Genomic DNA, 21,884 nt, shown 5'->3' on the forward strand with positions numbered 1-21,884 from the left:
TAGTATAAACTAACTTTCCGTGGTTTATGGATTATGGTCAGGATTCTGCTTCAGTGTGTAATTGAAATCTTAGTTCTTCAGTTTCATTTGCATGAAGTCATGAAGAAAGTGAGTGTTATGAGGGTAATGTACAGTGAAAACTAGAAATATGAAAGTACACTAAATCTAATGAAAAGTTGCAGTATCTAGTATGGTCTTCTGCTATTAGTACACCTGGTAGCTTTATTTTATTAGTCTTAAATAATCAAAGCTTGGACTGGCAGCTTGGGAGCTTGGGCTGTTTTCAAAAAGTCTTTTTCAAGTCACCGAGGTGCTATACAGGGTGTGGAGAATATGTTCTCCTGTTAAATGTACATTGTGATCTCCAGCTTGTTACATGTGCCCAGAATGTGGTTTTAGTTTTCTAACCTTTTAGAGAAATTTATCTCAAGTGGATTTACTTTAACTTCACCAGGCGTGAAGCGTTTCACTATTTGCAGGAAGAGTCTTTAAAAATAAGAGGAGAAAAATCAAGCAGGGAATTTAAAAAATAATAAAATGTAAACAGATATATTAAAACTATAAGAATCTTTTTTTATCTAAGTATCAGTTTGTTGTACAGTAGTATCAATGTTAAACAGCTTTGGTTCCCTTACCTAATGCCTATTTTGTTGCTTTTGCTTGTTAGTGTATAACTGAGATTTAAGGATGTGCGAGTCAAATTACAACAGTGTGCAATGGCACCTGCTCAGTATTTAGAGGCTCAGAATTGAAGTACATTCTTAAACATAATCATCAAACCAACCATTATTTGTTACACAACTAATTCTTAGAGTAATGATGCCTCTTGTTTGTATTTCTATAAGGTTAATTTTTGGAGCAGGAAGTCATCTTGCTCTTGTAAGTACAAGAAGCTGAGTATCAGTAGTGAAATGCTGGAAAGAAAATACAGATATCAAGCTTAATATATGGACTTAGACATAGAATTTGATTGGAAGAGACCTCTGAAAGTCATCAGGTTCTATCCTTTACATGATACAGGGACCCCTTTCAGATTAGATCAGGTTATTGAATTGTATCTGAGCATTTTAAGCATTTCTAGCCATGGAGACTGCCCACCCTGGCTAAACATTTTTTACTATACTCATTATGTTTTTCTACCACGTAATGGGAATTCCTCTTGTTGCAGCTTGTGACTCTTGCACTTTATCCTCTTGCTATGCATAGAAACAGTGAGAATTATAGACTGCAAAGTCTTAAGACTTGCTGTAACTCATTAAACTAGATGTCAAGTCTATTTTCTTGATTGAATGTCCCTTGATCTCTTGCACTATTTTTGGTAACCAGTGCAGAGATGGTCGGCCTCTGTCATCAAGGGATAGACGGACTGTACAACAACTAGAAGAAAGACTAAGGACACTTCGAAGAAGAGAGAGGCATCTGGAGTCTATTGAGAAAAGCTGGTGGACGAAGTTCTGTGAAGCTATCCGACCTCTAAAGGTAAAAGTTTTTCTTGCTTTTTGAGACTTACATTGCAGTAACTTCCAGCTTTTTTCTTCCCGTATAAATCATAGGTCAAGTTCATCAATTACCATCTTGAATATCAACTGGGTTTTTTTTGTTAGTATTATATTACACAATGACAACCTTATAGCAAGCTCTGTTTGAGCTCTTGGGAAACCGTTTACTTTGACTAAAATGTGGTTAAGATTGAAAAGGTGCAAGTCTTGGCTGATCTACTATAGTGCCACTGCCATAGAAAATCTGATTATCTTATCTTTTCTCAGGCATGTGGAAATGGGAAGAAGGGAAGGAAGAATTCTATAGCAGTCAGGTAGCTTAGGTTAATCTAAATTGCATATAACCAGCAGAAGTGAGAGATACTTTGAGAATATATGCATTTGGAATTAGCATCTTGCCAAGCAATTACTTGATCAGTAGTGTGCTAGCTCTGTAGAAGTTACATCTTGATACTTAACCAGTGCAAAGGAAACTGATACTGGGGCGAAGCTTTGATCTTCATCTCTTTTTTGATCTTAGGACTTTGATTTTAGTAGATACCTGGATTTAAAAAAACAGTACTTTTATGGAACAGTATTGCCATATAAAGTATTTTTTGCCAACAAGATGTAGGAATAAATTTATAGCAGTACTTTAAACTGTTGCCTGTGCTTTGAAAAGCTGGAGAGGGGGGCTATAAGCAATTTCCTCTAACATAATTGCCACTGTTAATGCTGAGTCCTAACGGAAAGGGGCTGAAATAGCAGCTGAACAAAAGCTTTCAGTATGAAATTCTTAGTGGAGTTACCCTTCTATGATACATTTGAAATCTAGACTTAGCCCTTCCATTTAAAGGACAAATATGCCTAACTATTCACTTCAACAATTTGGATGCTTCCTTTGATTCAAAATAGCTTGTGTAGTTTCTTTAAATTTTCACATTACCCTTAACTTTGATAAATGCTTTGGCCATATCTACTGCCTGTAGAACTCTAACAGTTCGTTGTGTTCTCATAGGATAGTGTACAATATCATTAGTTACTTACAGATTATCACTTACGGTCAGGATGGCATTCCAGTGTCTCTTTGTTCTTGTGGTCTGAATGCTTTTTTATTCTCTCAGTAACTGTGACAGTCACGGTGAAGTGTTGATTTAAGCATCACAGACTAAAGGGGAGTTGCAGGTGGATAATTTTCCATGACAGATTATCACCTTCACAGGACAGCTCAAGGAAAAGTCAAAGTAAACAAGTTTCATAACACACTTCATGGCACAACCCTATTCTAAGTGAAAATGTTCATCATTTCATTAATAATGTCTTAACTCTTGCAGGACTGTTTTACTGTTACTTTAATAGCATTTAAGTTGTCTCTGCATGTATATAACTTGTCAATCATTCAATTAGTGGCTTTCATGAAAAGAAGGAAATCTTTTAATTTCCATATATAATACTTTTAGTCAATGTAGAAGTGCAGAAAATCTTGGAGCTTTGCTTATTGCTTTAAGAGCACTTCTGTCTTTAGTGTAACTTGTATATTAGTGTTCAAAAATGTGGCTGTTTCTCAAGCTTCAAGAGAAATTCCATTTGTTTTGGGGCAAGTACTAGAAATGGAGAATGCTATTTCTGCTTTGTGTTTGGGATGGTCAGGTTTATGGGAGTTGCAAATCTTACTGGGACTGACAGAACAGAATAACATGTTCAGGAATAACACTTAGTCTTGGAAGTCTTTTACCATGTTGATTTAGTGTCTACATTCAGACTTCGATAATCATATTGTCTTTGCATAATGTCCTCCTATATTCTTGCTTTAATTATTTTATTACTGCTAAATATCTATTAGCATGTGATTTGTTGTTAAACAAAGCCAAAACTTTTTTCTCTGAAGAGAAGGCATTCTTTGACATGGAGTAAAGTAAATCTTGAGAATGCTTGTTTTACTCAAAGCTGTATCAAACTTAGATGAAGCTGTTAGTTTTTCAATTTAGTTAAAAGCATCACACCTGGAAGATCCCAAGGAAATGAGTAATGGTCTGCATGAGGTTGTCAAGTAACGTCCAACTAGTCTAATCTCTTTCTACAAAATGGAACCTTTCCTGTACATAGCAAATCTACTACTACTTCTTTATTATGGATGCTTATGCTTTCATCTAATACTCTCAGCAGCAAGAGAAATGTGGTATATGCTAGGGATAGGTATAAAAACTGTTTAGGGAAAAAAAGATCCTGAGCACATAACAATGTTTGCTCAATATATGAACAAGACTATGGGCTGTGAAATGTGAAAGTCTACTCAACAATTTGAAGTTTGGAGTATTGCATCAGTTTTTCTGTGGCGTACTTGAAACAGTTGTGAACCAACTGAAGAGATGTCTAAGGTGAGTAATATAAGAAAATGAAGTGCTCAGTTTTGAAGACTGAGACTTGTGTGAACAGAGCATGCTCATGTGGCTTAGCTTAAGCAGGACTTAAAGGCGTTGACATCACTCCAAGTACATGGAAGGTAGCACAAAGAGAACAGTGTTCTCTTGATAAATAGAGAATGGTACACTTGAACTCTAGCAAGGGAGAGATAAACTGTTCTCCTATCTAATCTTAAGGATAATGAGAACTTTGTATAGATGTGTCAGTCTCTCCACCTGCTGCTGAAAGCCTTCAGAGAAGCATAAGTACAGTTAATGCTGTCTTGAGGGTGGAAGGCTAGGATATTCCTCTTCTGTTTTTTTTTTTTTAAATGGGCTTTTGATTCCTTTTTTCCTCTTTTTTCCTCTGCTTCTCTGGAGAGAGCTGAAAGAGGGGAAACTGTAGGCAATTGTTTGGATAACAGCCATGACGGCAGAGTGTTAGTGCAAGACTGTAGGTGCTGTCAGGAGTCAGTTTAGCTGCCTCAGAGGTGGTGTGGCTAAACTGACAACCTTTCTTCCTGCATTCACAGCTGCATCTTCATCAGGGAGGTTGGCAGCATGACAAGCAAGAGGGGTGAATATTGTATGTCCTAAGTTTACATAGTGATAGCTTACTAGTAAGTGTTTTGTAATGCTTAACCCATGTTTCCAGGAAGTTTCAGGTAACCTGGCAAAGTAGGTCATGCCATGCAGTAGTGCAGTGGGTTGTCTTAAGTGGCTGCCAAATGTCCACCTAGCAGCTTTCTCATTCCCCATCAACAAGACAGGGAGGAAATAATGTAGAAAAAAAAGTGTGGGTCAACATAGACAGGGAAGTCACTTACTGGTTACCATCATGGGCAAAATAGACTTGAGGAAAAGTGCCAGTTAAAATTGATTTGAATGGTAATAAACAAAGACCATTTAAAACAGCTTCCTGCCCCCCACCCACTCTTTCCCAGGCTCAACTTCACTCCTTCAGTCCTGACTCTGGAGCAGCACAGTGGGGATGGGCAACAGGGGGTTGCCATCAGTGCATAACACCCCTGGTGCTCCTTCCTTCTCACTTTATCCCTGTTCCAGCATGGGTCTGCTCCATGGGCTGTAGTTCCTGTTGGAAGAATCTACTTCAGCAGGTGGGATGCCTATAGGCTGCAGTTTGCTTCAGAAAATATCCCCTTGTTGTGGTGTGGGGTCTTCCATGGGCTGAGTGTGGTTATCTGCTTCAGCATGATTGTTTTACTAGGCCAGAAGGGGATGTCTGCTCCAGTGCCTGGAGTAGCACATCCTCCTTCTCTGGCCTTGGTGTCTGCAGGGCTGTTTCTCACTTTTCCTCTTGCTCCTCTCTACTGTCTGATATTTTGCTCTTTCTTAGATACGTTTTCCTAGAGGGGCCACCACCTTGGCTGCTGGGCTCAGCTTTGGCCAGCAGTTGAGTCAATTGCAGCCATCTGGAAACATTGGTGTTGGGCACAGGGCAGCCTAAGGCCTCTCCTCAGAGAGGACACCCCCAAAGTCTGCCTAGTACCAAAATCTTGCCATGTAAAACCAGTACAAATAGTTAAGTCTCCCATGAGAGATCCAGCTTTTGCTTCTTGGACAGTATAACTGTTCAATAATGTGCCACTAGTTTTCTTTACTCTGTTAATAGATACCAGCCCTGAGAGGATGACTGCTCCTTTAAATTTTTTTGTTTCTTCAGTGTTGGTTCAAAGTCATAGAATAGCTGTCCTAAGACGATTCATGGTTTCTTTTTCTGTTGGTACATGAGTACCACTGTAGGAAACAAATGAGCAGGTGAGTATTCTTTTAGCTTTTGGAGGGATGAATATTAAAAAATTTTTGGAGGTTAATTTTGAAGCTTTTTAAAGAAGTACTACCTCAGTTTGTGAATCATGTGGTCATTCCTGCTCAGAATAAATTAAGTCCTGAGTTCCATTATTATCTTAGTAACACTCTAGAATTACTGATAGGTGAAACAACTTAGCCTTGACTAAGATCTGGGAGTAGGGACAGGAGGTAAAGGAACTCTCTGAATAACTCAACAATGATGCAGGAGTCTCAGGGGAAGGTTTAGAAAGTTGAAGGGAGGTACCAGATAAAATGATGTAAGCAGAACATGAATAATGTCAGAAAGGACTTATCAACTTGTGATTTGATTATGTGCAGTAGCAATACTCTAATCAATTGAATATTGCTAAATTATTTGGTCTGACTTATTAAACTGAAATGCCATTCAACTTTCCACCATAACCTAGAAGTAGCATGCTTCCATTTTTGCTATTGAGACAGGCCTTTATTGACATTCTTGTCTTGATTTTGTTCAGCTGTGTCTTTTAATCCTATGTGTTCAAATGTAAACCAAAGCTTTTAAGTAAATCAGTTATTACTGTCTTCTGCTTTTTGCTGCTTCCTTCCTTGCCTGTGTAGAGGTTTTTCTATTAAGATGCTGCTGCCTGAAATGAGTTACTTTAGCATAAGTTGCATTAGTAGGTATTATTTCAAGTTATTGTTTTTGTAATATCCACAGTCTTGCATAAAAACATGATTCACTGTTTTATGACAGTTACTTGTATACCTACTAGCTTATACTACAAATTGTAGATGAGGAGACCCAAGCACATACTTAGAGATGATCAAAGTGATGTAAGTGCAAGGCAGCAGCTCTGAAACCTGTTCTGTAGCAAATGATTGAGTGCAGGTGGGCATGGGGTCTGTTTTGTAGCTGAGGAACAGGAAGCGGCCTGGCAATAGAGCAGTACAAACTGATTGTAGTGGAGGAGGTAACATAGCTTGAAACAAAGTATTGGCATATCTTTCATATAAACTACTAAAATGGTATATATGTTAAATTGTTTAGCTTGCTTAACACTAGGCCTATTGTAAAACCACTAATTTTGCAAGATGTCAAAATAGGGAGAATCTGCTTTACTGATAAAGACTGTGCTTTGCTTTAGTAATGAATGACAGAAGGTAATACCTGCCCAAGGACACAAATGACCTTGTAAATACCCTTAGAAAGCCTTTTAACCTTTTTGCACATAACTCAGACTACTGAGGCAACACTTCTTATGTTAAAGGAAGAGTAGATAATGAAGCTGCTAACAAGTGTTCTTTCAAACCTGCTGTCCAAAGTACATAGAAAACTTCTCACTCCACAGAATCAAGAAAAAGGTCAACTAATGGACGAGTGAGGAAGACTATGAAAGACCACCAGAGGACCCCTAAAGACCACTGAGACAGACAACTGTGCACACGAGATGGGCATTTATATATATTAATGATTTCCAGGAAATCTCATGTTTAAGTAAATTAGTTCACAGAAACTTCATGAATATGTATGACTGTGTAACATATAACCTTTACAATTTTGCAACTCTGGCGGAGCACTTATGGTGGAACAATCCCCAGTGCTGCTCAGTGCTGCAATAAAGAATATCTGCTTAATAGTCTCATTGGCTGTTAAGTTTCTTTGAATCAAGCTTGACGTATGGTTGCATTGAGGTCCTGCTTTCAAAAGGACTAGGGAGTAGGAAATAAGGTTGTCTTACATTGAAAGTTAGACTTCTCTTAATATGGATCAAGGGTTACTTTCGTTTTTCCTTTTCCCTTTTTTCCTTTGGTAATGACCTTAATAAATTCCTCTGTGTGCTGTTTGGCTGAAACCCAGGCTTTTTGTTTTCACCTGCTCTTAAAGCTTTTCAGCATCAGATGATAAATAGTTCTGCTATGAGAACAAGAAATTTTGAATAACCACTGTCCTTTGTGAAGCTGAACGTGTATTCTCAGAGGCTTGGATTCCATCTCATTTACACTGTGACATAAAGCAAAACTACTTTGTAAATTTTCATAGCTAAGTTTATCTAGAATATTTGAAGATATTCTAATTGGTTTAAAGCTAATAAACAACAGTATAGTAGTGTCGCAATAAGATTGTGAATGACAGATTTGTCCTTTTCTCTAGGTGACAAGTAAAAGACAACAGAGTGTATAGTGCCTGCTGCAATGTTTTTCTAGGCCATCTTAGGCTTGATGTGGGGAAAAGGAAAGGAAGTACTTATTTTTTTTTCCCTTACCCAGGTACAAAATGGTACCAAACTGGAGGCATGCTTTTAATTTCAGTCAGATTGATAGCACTTGGGTAAGTCAGCTCAGCCAGAACCCTAAGTTGCAAGCTCAGCTACTAGTCTGAGTGTTGGTATTCTCTCAATCGTTGGTCAAGTGCTGGTTCGTAGACTAGAAATAAGGTGTCGATTGGTCTGTGTTCAGTTGAAGTACTAGGCAAATCTAGGTAAGAACACAAGGATCCCTTCTGTGAAAGGCCCGAGTCAACTGATGCTCAGAAATTGCGTAAATGTAGGTTGCTGTTAATTGTGAATCACTTATGGTTCAGTAGTCTTAATAGCACTATGGAAATACAGGATGAACTAAGGTAGAATGAAGGTGTTCAATGTTAGCCTTTTCAATTTCATATTTAATGGGACTGGAGTTGAGGTTAAATTGGGAAAAGGAGTGCTTTTTCAACTACTTACCTACTTCTAAATGTTATGCATCACTTCAGAGGACAGACATATTCTAGAGGAGATATGGATACCTGTCTACTGGTCATAGTTGGCAGAAGGTAATCAAGTAATGCAAGCTTCAGACTCTTGGTCTTAATGGTTTTTAAATATGTATTTTCTGTACAGCTAATACCTGTGGGAGTTTGCTGTGGAAAGGTAAAATCTTAGTAAACTTAAGTATGTGGAAATGCGCAAGTTAATACTTACCTTGATATTAGTCTCTAAATGTACACCTAATAAGGCCTATGTAATTTGAGTTGTTTTATAAGCAATTTCTAATATTGAGTTTACAGATGGAAGCTTATCTTCAGAATTTAATGAACAATAGTAGCATCGTAACTCTGAATATCTTTAACAAGCAGTTGTAATAAAGATCTTAACCTTTTCAAGATGGCTGTGTGCCAAGCTTTAAGGTTAATAAAATAAATGAGTATCTGTGAAACTCCCTTATTCATGTGGAAGACCATGCATTGTGTTCCTGCATACAGAGTTTGGAAGTAAGTCTGTTTGGGTTGTCTCAGGTCTAGCAATCAGAAAATGTTACTGTTTTGAGAAGTTCAGCATGCTTATTTGGTGACTTTCTGTGACTAGGGTTTTTCAGAAAATGCACTTAACCTGTTAGACCTGTAACTGAATGGGTTTGCTCTCTGGACTTGCTTTTGTGCACGGTACCCTAACCTCCCCCAAAGAAAAGATTGGTGATTTCCTGAACTACTCTGTATCCCAGAAAAAACAATAGGAGGTATTCTTGTTGAGGATAGCTTAGAGAACTCAGTCCCTGGCTCAAGTGCTGTATTTGGTAGGTGTAATAAAAACACTTTCTTGTATCTTGATTCTTATTTCTCTGGATCTGTTTGATTCAGACCATTCATAAAAAATAAATGAAATGAAGCCACTTTTGAAAGATGGTGGCTTCTTCCTCTAAAGACAAAAATGAGAAGGAAATGGGGAAAACAGAATGTACAGAATATTACTTTCAGTTCTCTAAACTTACTGCTAAGTTGCCTGAATTCTTCCTGTTTAAAAAAAAACTCAAACTTTTCATACTTTGACTATATTCATGGACTAAATCTTCTAGCTTGTTAAACTTTTGCAGATTTTAATCTAGCCCTTAAAACCTGAAAAATCTGAATGCATAAACCCAACTTTACTGCTGATATCTTCATTTACTCCTGGTAAACTTAGTTTAGTGTTTCATATACAAACTTGGCTTAGCCAAGAAATTATGTTCTTTATTTTGTACATCAGGTAGTTCCATATTAGTGTGCGAAAGCTTACAAAAAAAGCCTGCTATTGCTGATTTAAAAAAAAAAAATAGCAGTATCTGATTTAAGTATAATGGCCCTTAAAAAATTTTACCTGTACTTATCTATGCTTATGACTTGCTGACTAAAAAACCACAACTGTTACACTTCTTTTTGGTTTCAAATTCTTGAATAGAGTGTACACTCCAAAGGAAGATTGTGGGGCAAATGACTTGCCTAGTGCAGCTAGAGGGGTGTGGAAACTCTTCTAGAACCCTCTTCAGAAGAGGCCCTTATTTCGTGGTTGTGATGTGGTTGTAGTAATCTCATCTTATTACAGTCCCTTATGGATAGATAGTGTTTTAGAATTATATTATTTAAATAGCACTTATCTAGATTTTCTTGAAACTCAAGTATTTTTCTACTACCTTAGGTATTCATAAGCTTTTTTCTAATCCATTCTCAAGTCTGCACATAACTTCAAAGTTAAATTTCTAGGTGACTTAAACCTTTGAGTCAAAATACTTTGTGTAGTTGATGATTTCTGTAACTTGAACCTTGAAAATTGCTTTGAAATACTCAATACTGATGAGTAACTGAGAGGACTTGCAAGCAGAAGCAAGAAAAAAGTAGACCTGGTATTTGGGCTTTGTTACTTGAGTTTTACATCACTTGCTCAAAGTGATTTGATCACTGAGTGTTTCCAAGTAGCCCTACATAGGGAAGCTGTTGCTCAGGAAAGGTAAGATGTTCCTTAAGCTGTGCCCAGGTTGCCTCCTGTTGGAAGGTGAGCACACAGGCGTAGAGGCCAGGGGAAGATCTAATTTCCCTTAAACTCAAATGCATGTGTATTGTTAAGGTTTTCCACTTAATATAGTAAGTACAGGTTGTGCATTCTGCTAAATGCTGCGTTCATTTAATGTAACATCTCTCTGTTCTTAATGACACTTTTTTGACCTACGGGTAGGCTTCTATATTGCATTATAGCACGTGATGTACTTCAGCACTTGATTCTGAACTTAGTGTATCTGCCAGGTGAAGAGATGGTTCTCATCTTAGGTGATCAGCTTGTCACATGCTTGACATAAACCTTGTTTATCAGAGTAAACATTTTGTTAGCACTTCTCTCAAGTATTTACCAGAAAGCTACTGTTTCAAGTGTGTTTGAGCTCTGAGATGGTCCAAGATCATTAGTCCTTTATTGAAACTTAGACACTCTTCTTGTATCCGCAAGTACTTTCAGTTAAATTGTAATAAATCTTTCCTTCTAGATTGTGTGGGGAGTATTCTTCATCATTGTGGCACTGCTCTTCACTGTCTCTCTGTTCTTGTCAAAGTAAGTATGTTTCAGCTTTTTCTTAACCACTTAAACTACAGTTTCTGCTCTTACATCAAAATCGGGTGATTTGCTTCAAGAGTCAAACCACTTTTCTGTAACTAGAGCTGTTTCTCATTGCGATAGTATGTACTGAAACTGAACAAAATGTGCTAAAACAGTTTTAAAGGACATAGTTCAGTTTGATTGACAGTATGCTGCTGAGAACAGTTCTGATTCAGCAGAGAAATTAAGCATATATGTTAAGGAAGTTTAATTTTGAATACAGAAGTATTCTGATTGCTTGAACGAATTTTAATGCATGTAGATATTTCTTGGGCTGGGTAACAGGTGCTTAGATTCTTGTAGTAAATGACATGTATAATCCATTATGATGTGCATTACATTGTAATTGTTCCATGGTGTTGAAAGGAAGATAGCCAGCTGCAAATCTGGTGGATTTCAATGAAGATTGACACTAACCAGAAGTCTCAAATGTTGACATTTTTAATTTTTCAGACTGGGCAAATAAGCTCTATGACCCAAACTAGGGAAATGCTGAAATGCCAAGGAGATGTAGAAATCAATATACCTTTTCATAGTACAAGTGAAACGAGTGTGGTAAAACAAAGGTGCATGTCTATATAGATATGAAAAAGCTGTCAGTCTCTGGGCTTAGTTCAGCTTTTTTTGAACTGCCCTTTTAAATTAAACTGAAGACAAAGCTCTGGGAGTACTTACCCACTTTTTTTCATTATTGCAGTTTGGACAAAGCTCTGCATTCAGCTGGCTTTGACTCAGGATTCATAATTTTAGGAACTAATCTGACCAATCCATTGAATATGTTATTACCTGTTCTTCAAACAGTAAGTAAAAAAATTGGTGATATATATGTATGTAAGGATGTTCCTCTCTTTCTGATAACCTGTCAAAAGGCAAACTACCCTTCTCCCCAAGTAGCTTTTTAAAACAAAATTGTCTAGATGTATGTTCTGGGAAAGCAAGGCAACTTCCTTATTAACAATCTTTTCATTATTAGATACTGATATGAAAATCTTGGGTGGATGGAAGCCAATTGCCAGAGGAAGGTGGTGCTTGAAATTAATTTTCTTTTGAGAACAGTGGTAATGAAGAGTGACATCATTTGTAGTTATGCACAGAATAAAAGCCACTTTCTCTCATGCCCTAGCTACATTGTAGTTGTTTGTATACTTGATAGCTTATCCCCCTTAAGTGAAATAAATGCACTTTTTCACTTTTTAATATATTTTTTGCACCTTGAAGATATGTTACACTCCGTGCAGTTGTGTATGTTATAGTAATGTGGTAGTCTTTGTTCTTATGTAGGGCTTGTTCAAGCATTTGTTAACTTCATTAGAGTTTGAAGACAATAAGGTCACATACAAATTTGGCAATCAGTCATGGGTAAGCTAAGAAAAAGAAAAGCCTTAATGTAAGCTAGCGCTTTACTCTCCCCTAGCTGAGTTCTTTCTGTATTCTTGGTATAATGGGTTGGCACAATGCATTGCTTCCCCGTGGTTTCTAAAACTATCAAACATCTAAGCTTGTAGTTTACTGAGAAAAGTAGTGTTCAGCAGCAGTATTATCTCAAGCTGTTACTAATGTAAACATTAAAAGTGTTGTATGCAAATATGTTCAGAAATACTCACAAATATTCAGTCCTAAAACAATCGTTGCCACTGTGGACTTTCTTTTTAAATGTGTTCTCAGAAGGGAATTAAGTATTTCTTGGCCTAAGAATGAATAACACTTCAAAATTAAGCCAAGTTTTAAATTAAAAAAAAATTCGGGTTACTTTCCCGAACTAATTGTATAAGCTCTATTAGCAGCAAACTATATTAGCTATATATGGAGCCAGCTATGTAAAACCTTTAAATGGAAGGACACTTACTACCTCAGGTGCTATAAGTACAAACTACTTAGCTTTAAGTAGAAGAGGAGCTTGTATTCTAATTTGAATGTTTTCTTGTCTTTTTAATGGCTTGTGTTCTTGTTCTAGGTTTTTCCACTTGATTATATTCTTATTACAACTATTGTTATGTACTTTATCTTCACTTCAATGGCAGGGATACGAAATATGGGTATATGGTTCTTCTGGATACGGGTAAATATGACTTAAGAGTTTAGTTTATAATAATAAGATGCTTAGCAAATATGTGATATTGAATATATTTAATAAATAGTGATTGTTTGGGTACTGCTTCATAAACATGTTGCAAGTCTGGCTAGTGAGTTAGAAGCCTGTTGTACAATTTTCACTGTGTTTGAAAGATGTTCTGTTTTGCTAAGTCACCAGACCAAAACTCATGTTTTAGTTTAAGCAATGCAGTCAGCTGACTCTTTCAAGTGTTTAATTAATGACACTTTGGCTTCTGACTTTTCTATGTTAAAGCCATATGATTCTGATACACTGGAAGTAGTAATGAATTTTATGACCAGAATCTGAAATTTGCATACAGTCAGTAGTGCTTGACTTGCTTTTTGATGACAAGCAAGTTTATGTAGCTTGATAGATAAAACAGTACAGTGATGATATGACATATCTAAATATGATGCAAATAATATATTACCGTATTTGAAAAACAGCCTTTGTAGCCAATAGTGTGCCATTCATGCCTATGATGCTTGGTTAAATATTCCCCTGCTTCTGTGCCTAGTTTCCCTTTAATACTATCACCCTTTCCTGTGGTGACACCTCAAAGCTATAAACAGTGACCCTGAGTCCTTGCAATGAGTTGCAAGATTGACTGTTGGTTTTGATGTTCTAACATTTACACCTCATGTGCCAGCTTCTTTACCTTAATGTGATACTCCATCTGACCCTTTGGGGATTATAGAATAGTGTGGTATCTACAGGGTAGCAGCAAGGGATTATGTGGTTCCCTGCAGAGCGGAGTGGAAAAGACACCACCATTTGGTGTGCAGTTTTCTCATGGGAATTCTCTCTCATAACTCCATCCTCAGTTTCTAGATCTGATTAGAGGTGGAGTGATAGATGATACCTCACGTTGACCAGAGGACACAATATTCTTTGACAAACCAAGGCACAGTTTATCAGTGATAAGCAACACCATTTTAATCTTGCTACTTACTGCTAGTTTATGAATCGTTCTGGGTCGTTAATACAAACAATTAATTTGGTGCAATAGCTGTGCCTTGAAATTCAGATAAATACACCTGAAAACCTAGTTTGGCTCACTGGAATTAAATTGCCAGAGGATAATTTTAGCAGCCTCCCACTTCCGTCAGTAGAATTAAAGCCGTTAAAGAGGATTTTAAATGTCTTCAGGAAAAAAAAAAATATCATTATTCTGGTATTTTTGTTTTCTGTTTTAGCTTTATAAAATCAGACGAGGAAAAACTCGACCTCAAGCACTCTTGTTCCTCTGTATGATACTTCTGTTGATAGTTCTTCATACAAGTTACATGATCTACAGTCTTGCTCCTCAGTATGTAATGTATGGAAGCCAAAAATACCTGGTACAGGTGAGATATAATACTTTTTACATTTTTATAAAAGTATTTTTTTATAAAATAATCTTACCTTCTGTGTGAAAAATGTGATGTTTGCAGTGACTTTTAAAGCTAGGCCCATTCTCAATTTTGAAGACTGTTTTGTAGCCAGGTTTTTTAACTGCTAGTAGGTCTCTTCATACACAAGCCGTCTTCAGACAGTGTAAAACTTTGAATGTTGCATTACTTCTTTTGAGAAGACAACTGCTAGCTTCCAGTAGATTCTGTACTGATACACTTAGATTGCTAAGTGACTGCAGTGAGGATTTGTTTTGGTGTGTAAGGCTGTCTGTAGACTGAAAGCAATGTTGCCATTCTATGGTTGATAGTTTTTATGTGTGTATTTGTAAGAAATGACCAAGATAACTTGGTATAGTAGAGGATAATAATCAGAACAAAGCTGAGTATGTGCTGATTAATCACATTTCAGACACTTTGTACTGCCCAACTTCATGAAACTCATTGCAGTTTTTGTTCTATGAAATCTTCTACCAACTTAAGTAGTTAGCATTAGTCTCTACTTTTGTTACTGTGCTTTTGTGTACTTCAGTCTTCTGTACCTGAAGGCTTTAATTCTTCTATTTCATCTTGATTTGAGTGGAGACCTGTGTATTTATAAGGAAGTTCGAAGTTACACATCATAAGCATTTTGAAGGGTTTTATGGACAGCTGTTTACCAAGATCTGGTGTACTACAGGGGGAGGCTTTGTTAGATCTGATCTTGCAAATGTAAACACCTAACGGAGTCATAAACTGATTACTCATATTCAGGCACAACGAAGTCCCACACTGCTCAAAACAAGAAAAACCACAACCCAAAACCAAACAAACTGAAAAAAAAAACCACCAAACTGATCGTGTTGGCCTTCAAGCTGAAAAAAAATTTAGTAAAACGTGTAACTTGTCACTATCAATTCTTTCAGTTTAAACAGAGTAGATGCTGAATACTTTGAGCAAAAGGATTACAAGGAGAAATTGAAATTGAAGTAGTGTTAAACATGCTAGAGAACAGGAACCTGATCAACTTAAATGTGCTGAGTGGATGTGGTAGAATTGTCACTGCAGAAAGTGAAACATTCAATAAACGCTACTTCTACTGCCTTTACATCTGAATTGTGTCTGGTAACAGGAGGTTGGTCATCCTCATATCAATACAAGCACAACTTGAATATTTGGTATTTAGGAAGCTCAATGCATTTTTATTAGATTTTATGCTAGATACAACTAATACAAAATAAACATGCTTAGGTATCTACAAATTGGCTCAACTTGTCAGAATTAGGGTAGTAGCAGCAATAAACTAAGCTGAAAATCAGTTTAGGAAAGTGGTTTGCTTCTGTGGTGAGTTTACATAGAACTCCTGGCATGATTGCTCATTGTGTATGCAGCCTAGAACAACATATAGCTGTATCTGAATTAGTTATGAGCTCAAGTCCCTGCAAAATGCAGGATGTCTGGGATTTTTTATATTGTAGGCTGACTATATGTCTCTAATTACAGTGCAGAACTGTTGTGGGTGGAAGGGTGGGAAGGACAATTTCATTAAGGATTCTACCAAGCTAGTTTTTAAGCCTTTCAGTGACCTGAGAAAAGAATCTTTCATGAGAAAGCTTGCAGATAATATGGAAGATTGAAGAGAAGAGTAAATAAGACTGTAGCTAGCAATTTGTTTTGCTTTATGAATAAAATGACAATGTTTCAGTAAAACAAAACGTGTGTATATTGAGGAGGGCAGAAGGATTGGAACTTAAATACTTGCATGTTAACTGTTTATTATGACAAGTAGTACCTGGACATAGATAAATAGTTTGTAATGAAAAGAATTAAGAGAATGGAGCATAGCAGTAGGGAGGCTCTTGTGTTATTCAAACAGCTGTTGAAATACAGTCGTGGTCAGCACTGCAAGAAGGATTAGCTGGAATGGTTGAGTAGAGTTACAACTTTTCATTTAAAGGATTAAAAATATCTTATGGCAAGATAGCTAAAGACCCAGGATGGCTTCTTATGTCCCATTTCAAAGAGCTGTGTTTGAAGTGCATAAAGTGACTTGGGTATAAACTGGTTTTATTGTTTAAAAAAACATGAAGCATAGAGAGTATGCTAGTAAATTACATCTGAATTTCTCTGGCATACCAAGTAAATACAAGGTTTTCAGACATCTTCTCAAAGAATCTTTCAGAATGTACCAGACAGACACATTTTCTGTGTCTGACTATCCAGATAACTATATGTTAAGTTTTTATATTTCAATATGAGGAGGAATGGTGACTGGGAATGAAGAGGAGCGACAGATTTTTTCTGTGGATGTTAGTAATGAAGAGATTCTTAAGAGTTACAAATTGGTTATTATGGAACTGAGGAGTGGCCAGGAACTGAGCAAGTAAAACACATTTTGTGCATATGGCAAGCTTCCTGATAGTGGAAGCTGTATACACCAGTTTGCTTAGACAGTCTAGATTTTCATTGATCACACATACCACAGTCAATTTTGTCATTTAAAGTAACACCACTGGTAACCAACACCATAGAACCAAGTAATAAATAAGCAGTATTCCAAGTCAGCTTGGTGGATGAGTGGGCTGATAAACATGTATGTCAATCTGGTGACTCAGAGAAAGACAGTGTGTAAAAGGAGCACTTCCCCCTTTTCTTTGCTCTACAGTAATTCCCAATCTAGTAACCTGTCAAACTAATTTGTAACCAAAATCTATAGCGATGCATTAGACAGGTTAGAATCTTGAACTGTTTCCTTTGGAGACTGTTACTCTTGACAAGACCTTTTAAGTTTGAAGTGCTGTTGACTTTTCCAGATAATTGAATATGTGTAGAAAAATGGAGCTCTAGTGAGGCAATTAATGTTAGCTAGACCTGGGCTACTTGCTTTATTTAACTGTTTGACCATTGGGGTGTTCAAAGTATGTGTCCTCAGTTAATCAAAAGTTTCTTCAGCTATGATGTCTCTAGGAAATTTTCGAAAGTTTTTTAGATACAGTGACCTTACCAACTGTGGCCCTGTGTAGGGCTTTGGTCAACTTGCATAGCTCTTCAAACTGAGGAATGCTTGGTTTCATTTCTTAGGACAACCTTTGTAACATCTGCTAAACAGCCATGGATCTCTTTATAATCTTTCACAAAAGTAAAGTTCTGTTCACATCCAGGCCTTCTTCTCAACTTTGTAGAAAAACATGACTTGTCCATACTTGAAGTGTAATTGCTATTACTTTTCAACAAGGTTGAGGTTTTTTTCCATTTGTCTGAAAGAAAGACCACTGCTTGCTGATATTTCTACCCAGTGTACCTGTAAGACTCAGCTGGCCAAGACAGGAACTGAGAGGCCAGCACTTGCCTTAGGTGACACTGATACTCTTACCCAGTTGAGGACCAGAGCAGCAGCAGTCAATTCTCTTCTTCAGCCTTCACATAGATAATGTGGAAGAGTGGAGCTAAGCTGTAGGACACCGAGCATCTCTGTTGTCATCAGCAGGACTCCAGAAGTATCCCTTAGATGGCCAAGTATGCAAACACATCTTTAAGTTCTTGATCCTGAACATAAACAGGAACAAAGTGTAACAGGCTGTAATCTAACCCTTTATACGATAGCTTGCTGTTTCCTTAAGTGTCCAAAATGTGTCAGCTCTTGAAGCACACACACTTGAGTTACTGTACTTGGTTTTGTCTCCTGCCTGTCCTTGAGGCATCCTGCTTTCAGCTTTGAACTGAATGTGATAACGGCAACACTAGAGTTTTACTCTGACAATACTCATACTAAAAATGTCTGAGACCTGAGTGCTGTACTGTACTGCTAAGAAAGCTATTTTGAGGAATTGTTCTGTAGACACACCTCTGCTGTCACTTATGCATCTTTTCCACATCTGGTCATTTTCTGTGCCCTGCAGGGCAAAAAAGGCTCTACCTCAAATGGATGCATGCTAATACAAAAATGCTGAGATGACAGCATTAAGAGCAAAGCTCTCTTAGCTCTTCTGGGAAATCAGCACAACTTGAGTGCCTCTAAAGTGCCTGAATACTAATGCACTCAGCAGGGGAAACAAAGGAAGAGTTAGAAGTTTGCACGCAGTTGCAGGTCTGCAGTCTCATGGGGATCAAATGTGGTGAAATGGCTCACACAGCTGGAGTGCTGCCATGGCTCGGTGTGGCCTCCAAGAGTGCCAGGCTGGGATGGCCAAAAGGGAGAGTTGACCTTTATGTGAGAGAGCAGTGGGAATGCATGAAGCTTTGCCTTGGGATGCATAAACCAGCTGAATGCTTATGGATTAGGATTAGAGGGAAAACTAGCATGAGTGATATTGTCTGCTACAGGCTGCCTAGTTAGGAGGAAGTAGCGGATGATCCTTTAAGACATCTGTAAGTAACTTCGTGTTTACAGTCCCTGGTCCTCGTAGGAGGATGTGGTCTTGGACCTAGTGTTGACAACAAGGAAGAAGTGATCATGGGCAGTCTTGGCTGCAGTGAGCATGAGATGGTGAAAGTTCAGAATCCTGAGAGAGGAGAGAACCAGGCAAATAGTAGGATCACAACCCTGGACTCAGGGAGATGGATTTTGGCCTGTTCAGGGACCTGCTTGGAAGAGTTCTAGCATGTAGAAACCAATTCTCTGCTGCCAAGGTGTGATTTATTGTTTTCTTTAACTTATTTCACTGGATGAAGTCACACTGAACTCTTGCTGAGTCTAACCATAAATATTGTTAGTTTTTAGTAATCCTTTAATATAAGTGAAAACTTCCAATTTATTTCTTTTCTGTGTGAGTTAGCTTTGGGTAAGACTATTTTTGTTTAGTACTTGTGTAGTTTACTTTATGTAGTACCACTTAGATATTAAAGAATCTTAAATTTGAATATTAGATATTCTAGCTACATAAAAATTAAAATGGTGTTCAGCTGAGAGAGTTAATGAGATTACCGTTTTTCTTAGCATGACAAATGTGGTTCTTAATTTTTATTAAGAAGGCCTAATACTATGAAATGCTTTACTTTTGGAATATCCCTGTTCCAGAATGTTTCATTTTTTTAATGTCTGTTTTGTGAAAAGGTAGAAAACTTTCAGTGGACTTTTACAAGGTTTTACCTTGTGTAGGAGAGAAGAGAAGTGCTAGGGAAAGAGAGCCTGGTTTTGTGACTTTAAGGTACAGCCCAGTGTCTTGAGCTTGTAGAAAGCATTTAGAGTTGAATCCAGGTATGTCAGAAGTCTTAAATTACAGAAGTGTTCATGGAGAACAAGAATGATATCAGACCTGGAAAAAAAGCATAGATGTTGCCAAAGGAAACCCACAGGACTAGCTATTGTTACATGTTGTATTTTATATTCTTACTATTTAAAAATTAAAACTAATAAAAATAAAGACAAAATTTTGAAATTGTAAGATTGTGATTTCCCTGTGCTTTTTGTATGCCCCTATATAATTAATTGTACAATATATACCACAGTTCTTTTGGAAGAAGCAGTCTCTGAGCAGCAATGGCAACAGTTGGCTGGAATACCTCCTGCAGGTGGACCACTGCTAAATGTACACTGAATAATTGAAATGTCATATGTTCTGTTCTTATCCTATTGTTTCTATATACACATTGTCCTTTTACTTTTGTTCCTCTTTAGTTCCTGATTTCTGTACCTAATCATACTATTTTGGATCAGTTTCTTCTAAGGCAGTAGTGGTCTCCATGCTTCCATGTGTTTGCATGAAACAAATTTAACTCCATACCAACTGTTGATTTTAGGTTAGACGCTTGGTTGTTTCTCTTGAAAGTTCAGAGTGAAAGCTGAATTTACTTAATGTTGATAAACTTTCTCAATTAACTTGCCAGGGAAAGTTTTATGTGCTAGCTTGTACTGACTTCTGGTAGGTTTTAAGGGACATCTTTTCTTCAGCCTGAAGGAGAAGAGATGTTGACCCTTACTGATTTCTTTAGAGGGCTTCCTGCTTAGGAAATCATGAGGGTGAAAGTAAGTACAGTAGGTATGAGACCCTTTGAAGTGAATTAGTGTATGAAGAAATCAATGTAGTACAAATGATTTGCATTGGACCCTGCTAAAATTATTCTAAAATTATTCACTGATTATTCAAAAGTAAGTACGGTATGAAAGAGTTTATGTAGTCTCTGAAAGGGTCTGTTTTGCAAAGATTTGAGACATTTAAACAGGAATATTTGGGTTTTCAATAGTTCTCTTCAGCTTAATTTTTCTTCCTCCACTCTGGCTAGCTAAGTATATTGGATACTGTCATCTGGCTTTTAGACCAGAAGTAAACTGTGTTAGGTATCACTATCCTTGGAGCTATTTAAAAAATGTGTAGATATGTTGCTTAGGGACATGGTTTAGTGGTGGACTTGACAGTGTTAGGCTGATGGTTGGACTTGATCTTCAAGCTCTCTTCCAACCTAAATGATTCTATGATTATGCAAGCCGAACACTTCCATGGTGTCTTCATCACCAAAGTTGAATTCCAAATTCATTTTATGCACAGTTAAAAGATTTAATTTCAGAGAGGAAATTTTTATTTTCCCTAGATCTTCAAAAGAACGCAAGCTAATATTTTTTTATGAAAGCACATTTAACAATGTTCATATTGTACCACTTGCAGCTTACTCTGCACATACTGTTCAAAACCAATCTTAAGGCTTTTGAATATTGTAAGAGGTTTGTCAAAGCCTTTTTTATAAAATTAATAATTTATTGAAAGAGTTGTTTGTTTCAGGGACTGTCATTGTGTATGGAAGAATGTTGCTGGTAGACTAGTGTACTAATTTTCCATATTTATAACGCAGAGTAATAAGACAATTGATGGCCAGCCAAGGAATGCGACATTCGTATCTAAAGACTGTGACGCAGATGCACCTGAAGGTAAGATAATTTTTTTCCTATATGATATGTGCATGCTCAGCTGTAATAAGCAGCTCAATCATTTAATGGCTTTCATTTGCTTTAGTCTAATATGAAGCTTTGATAGCTATGTCCAGAAAACAACTGAAATCATGTGCATTCAAACAATGCATTCCAGTTAACTTTAAAACCTCCCATTTGTTTTAAAACATATATAGAAGACTTTAAAAATAAATCCTAGCTGGTGAATAGTTTTGCATCTGAAGTGTCACTTCAGTGTATGTTAATTGTACAGACATACAGAGTAGTGTTCTATTAAATTTCGCAATGTACTCAGGAAAACTAAGATCTGAACTTCTCAGTGCAACTCTACAGATAAGAGAATTCTGCGGTTTTTAAGGTGTAAATATGGGCTGTTCCTTGAGCAGCAATAGTAACGGAACTAGACGTCTTAGGCTATTTTCCAGTAATCCTCTTCCTCTTAATTTATCGTTCCATATAACATCCAGTGTAACTCTTGCTCATCTGT

The 21,884-nt window shown here is 37.1% G+C and overlaps 1 protein-coding gene across 1 annotated transcript in view; it reads left to right on the forward strand.

The window, feature by feature from the left end:
• LMBRD1 (LMBR1 domain containing 1) overlaps positions 1-21,884 on the forward strand; it is an 87,367-nt gene that overhangs the window by 49,008 nt on the left and 16,475 nt on the right. The window contains exons 9-14 of the mRNA XM_086608297.1: positions 1,327-1,479; positions 10,940-11,004; positions 11,747-11,849; positions 13,004-13,108; positions 14,341-14,490; positions 21,301-21,376. Of these exons, the coding sequence (XP_086464423.1) occupies positions 1,327-1,479; positions 10,940-11,004; positions 11,747-11,849; positions 13,004-13,108; positions 14,341-14,490; positions 21,301-21,376 (652 nt within the window). The remainder of the gene's footprint in view (positions 1-1,326; positions 1,480-10,939; positions 11,005-11,746; positions 11,850-13,003; positions 13,109-14,340; positions 14,491-21,300; positions 21,377-21,884) is intronic.

Source organism: Tauraco erythrolophus, chromosome 2 (assembly GCF_009769465.1).
Source record: "Tauraco erythrolophus isolate bTauEry1 chromosome 2, bTauEry1.pri, whole genome shotgun sequence".
Taxonomy (NCBI): Eukaryota; Metazoa; Chordata; class Aves; order Musophagiformes; family Musophagidae; genus Tauraco; species Tauraco erythrolophus.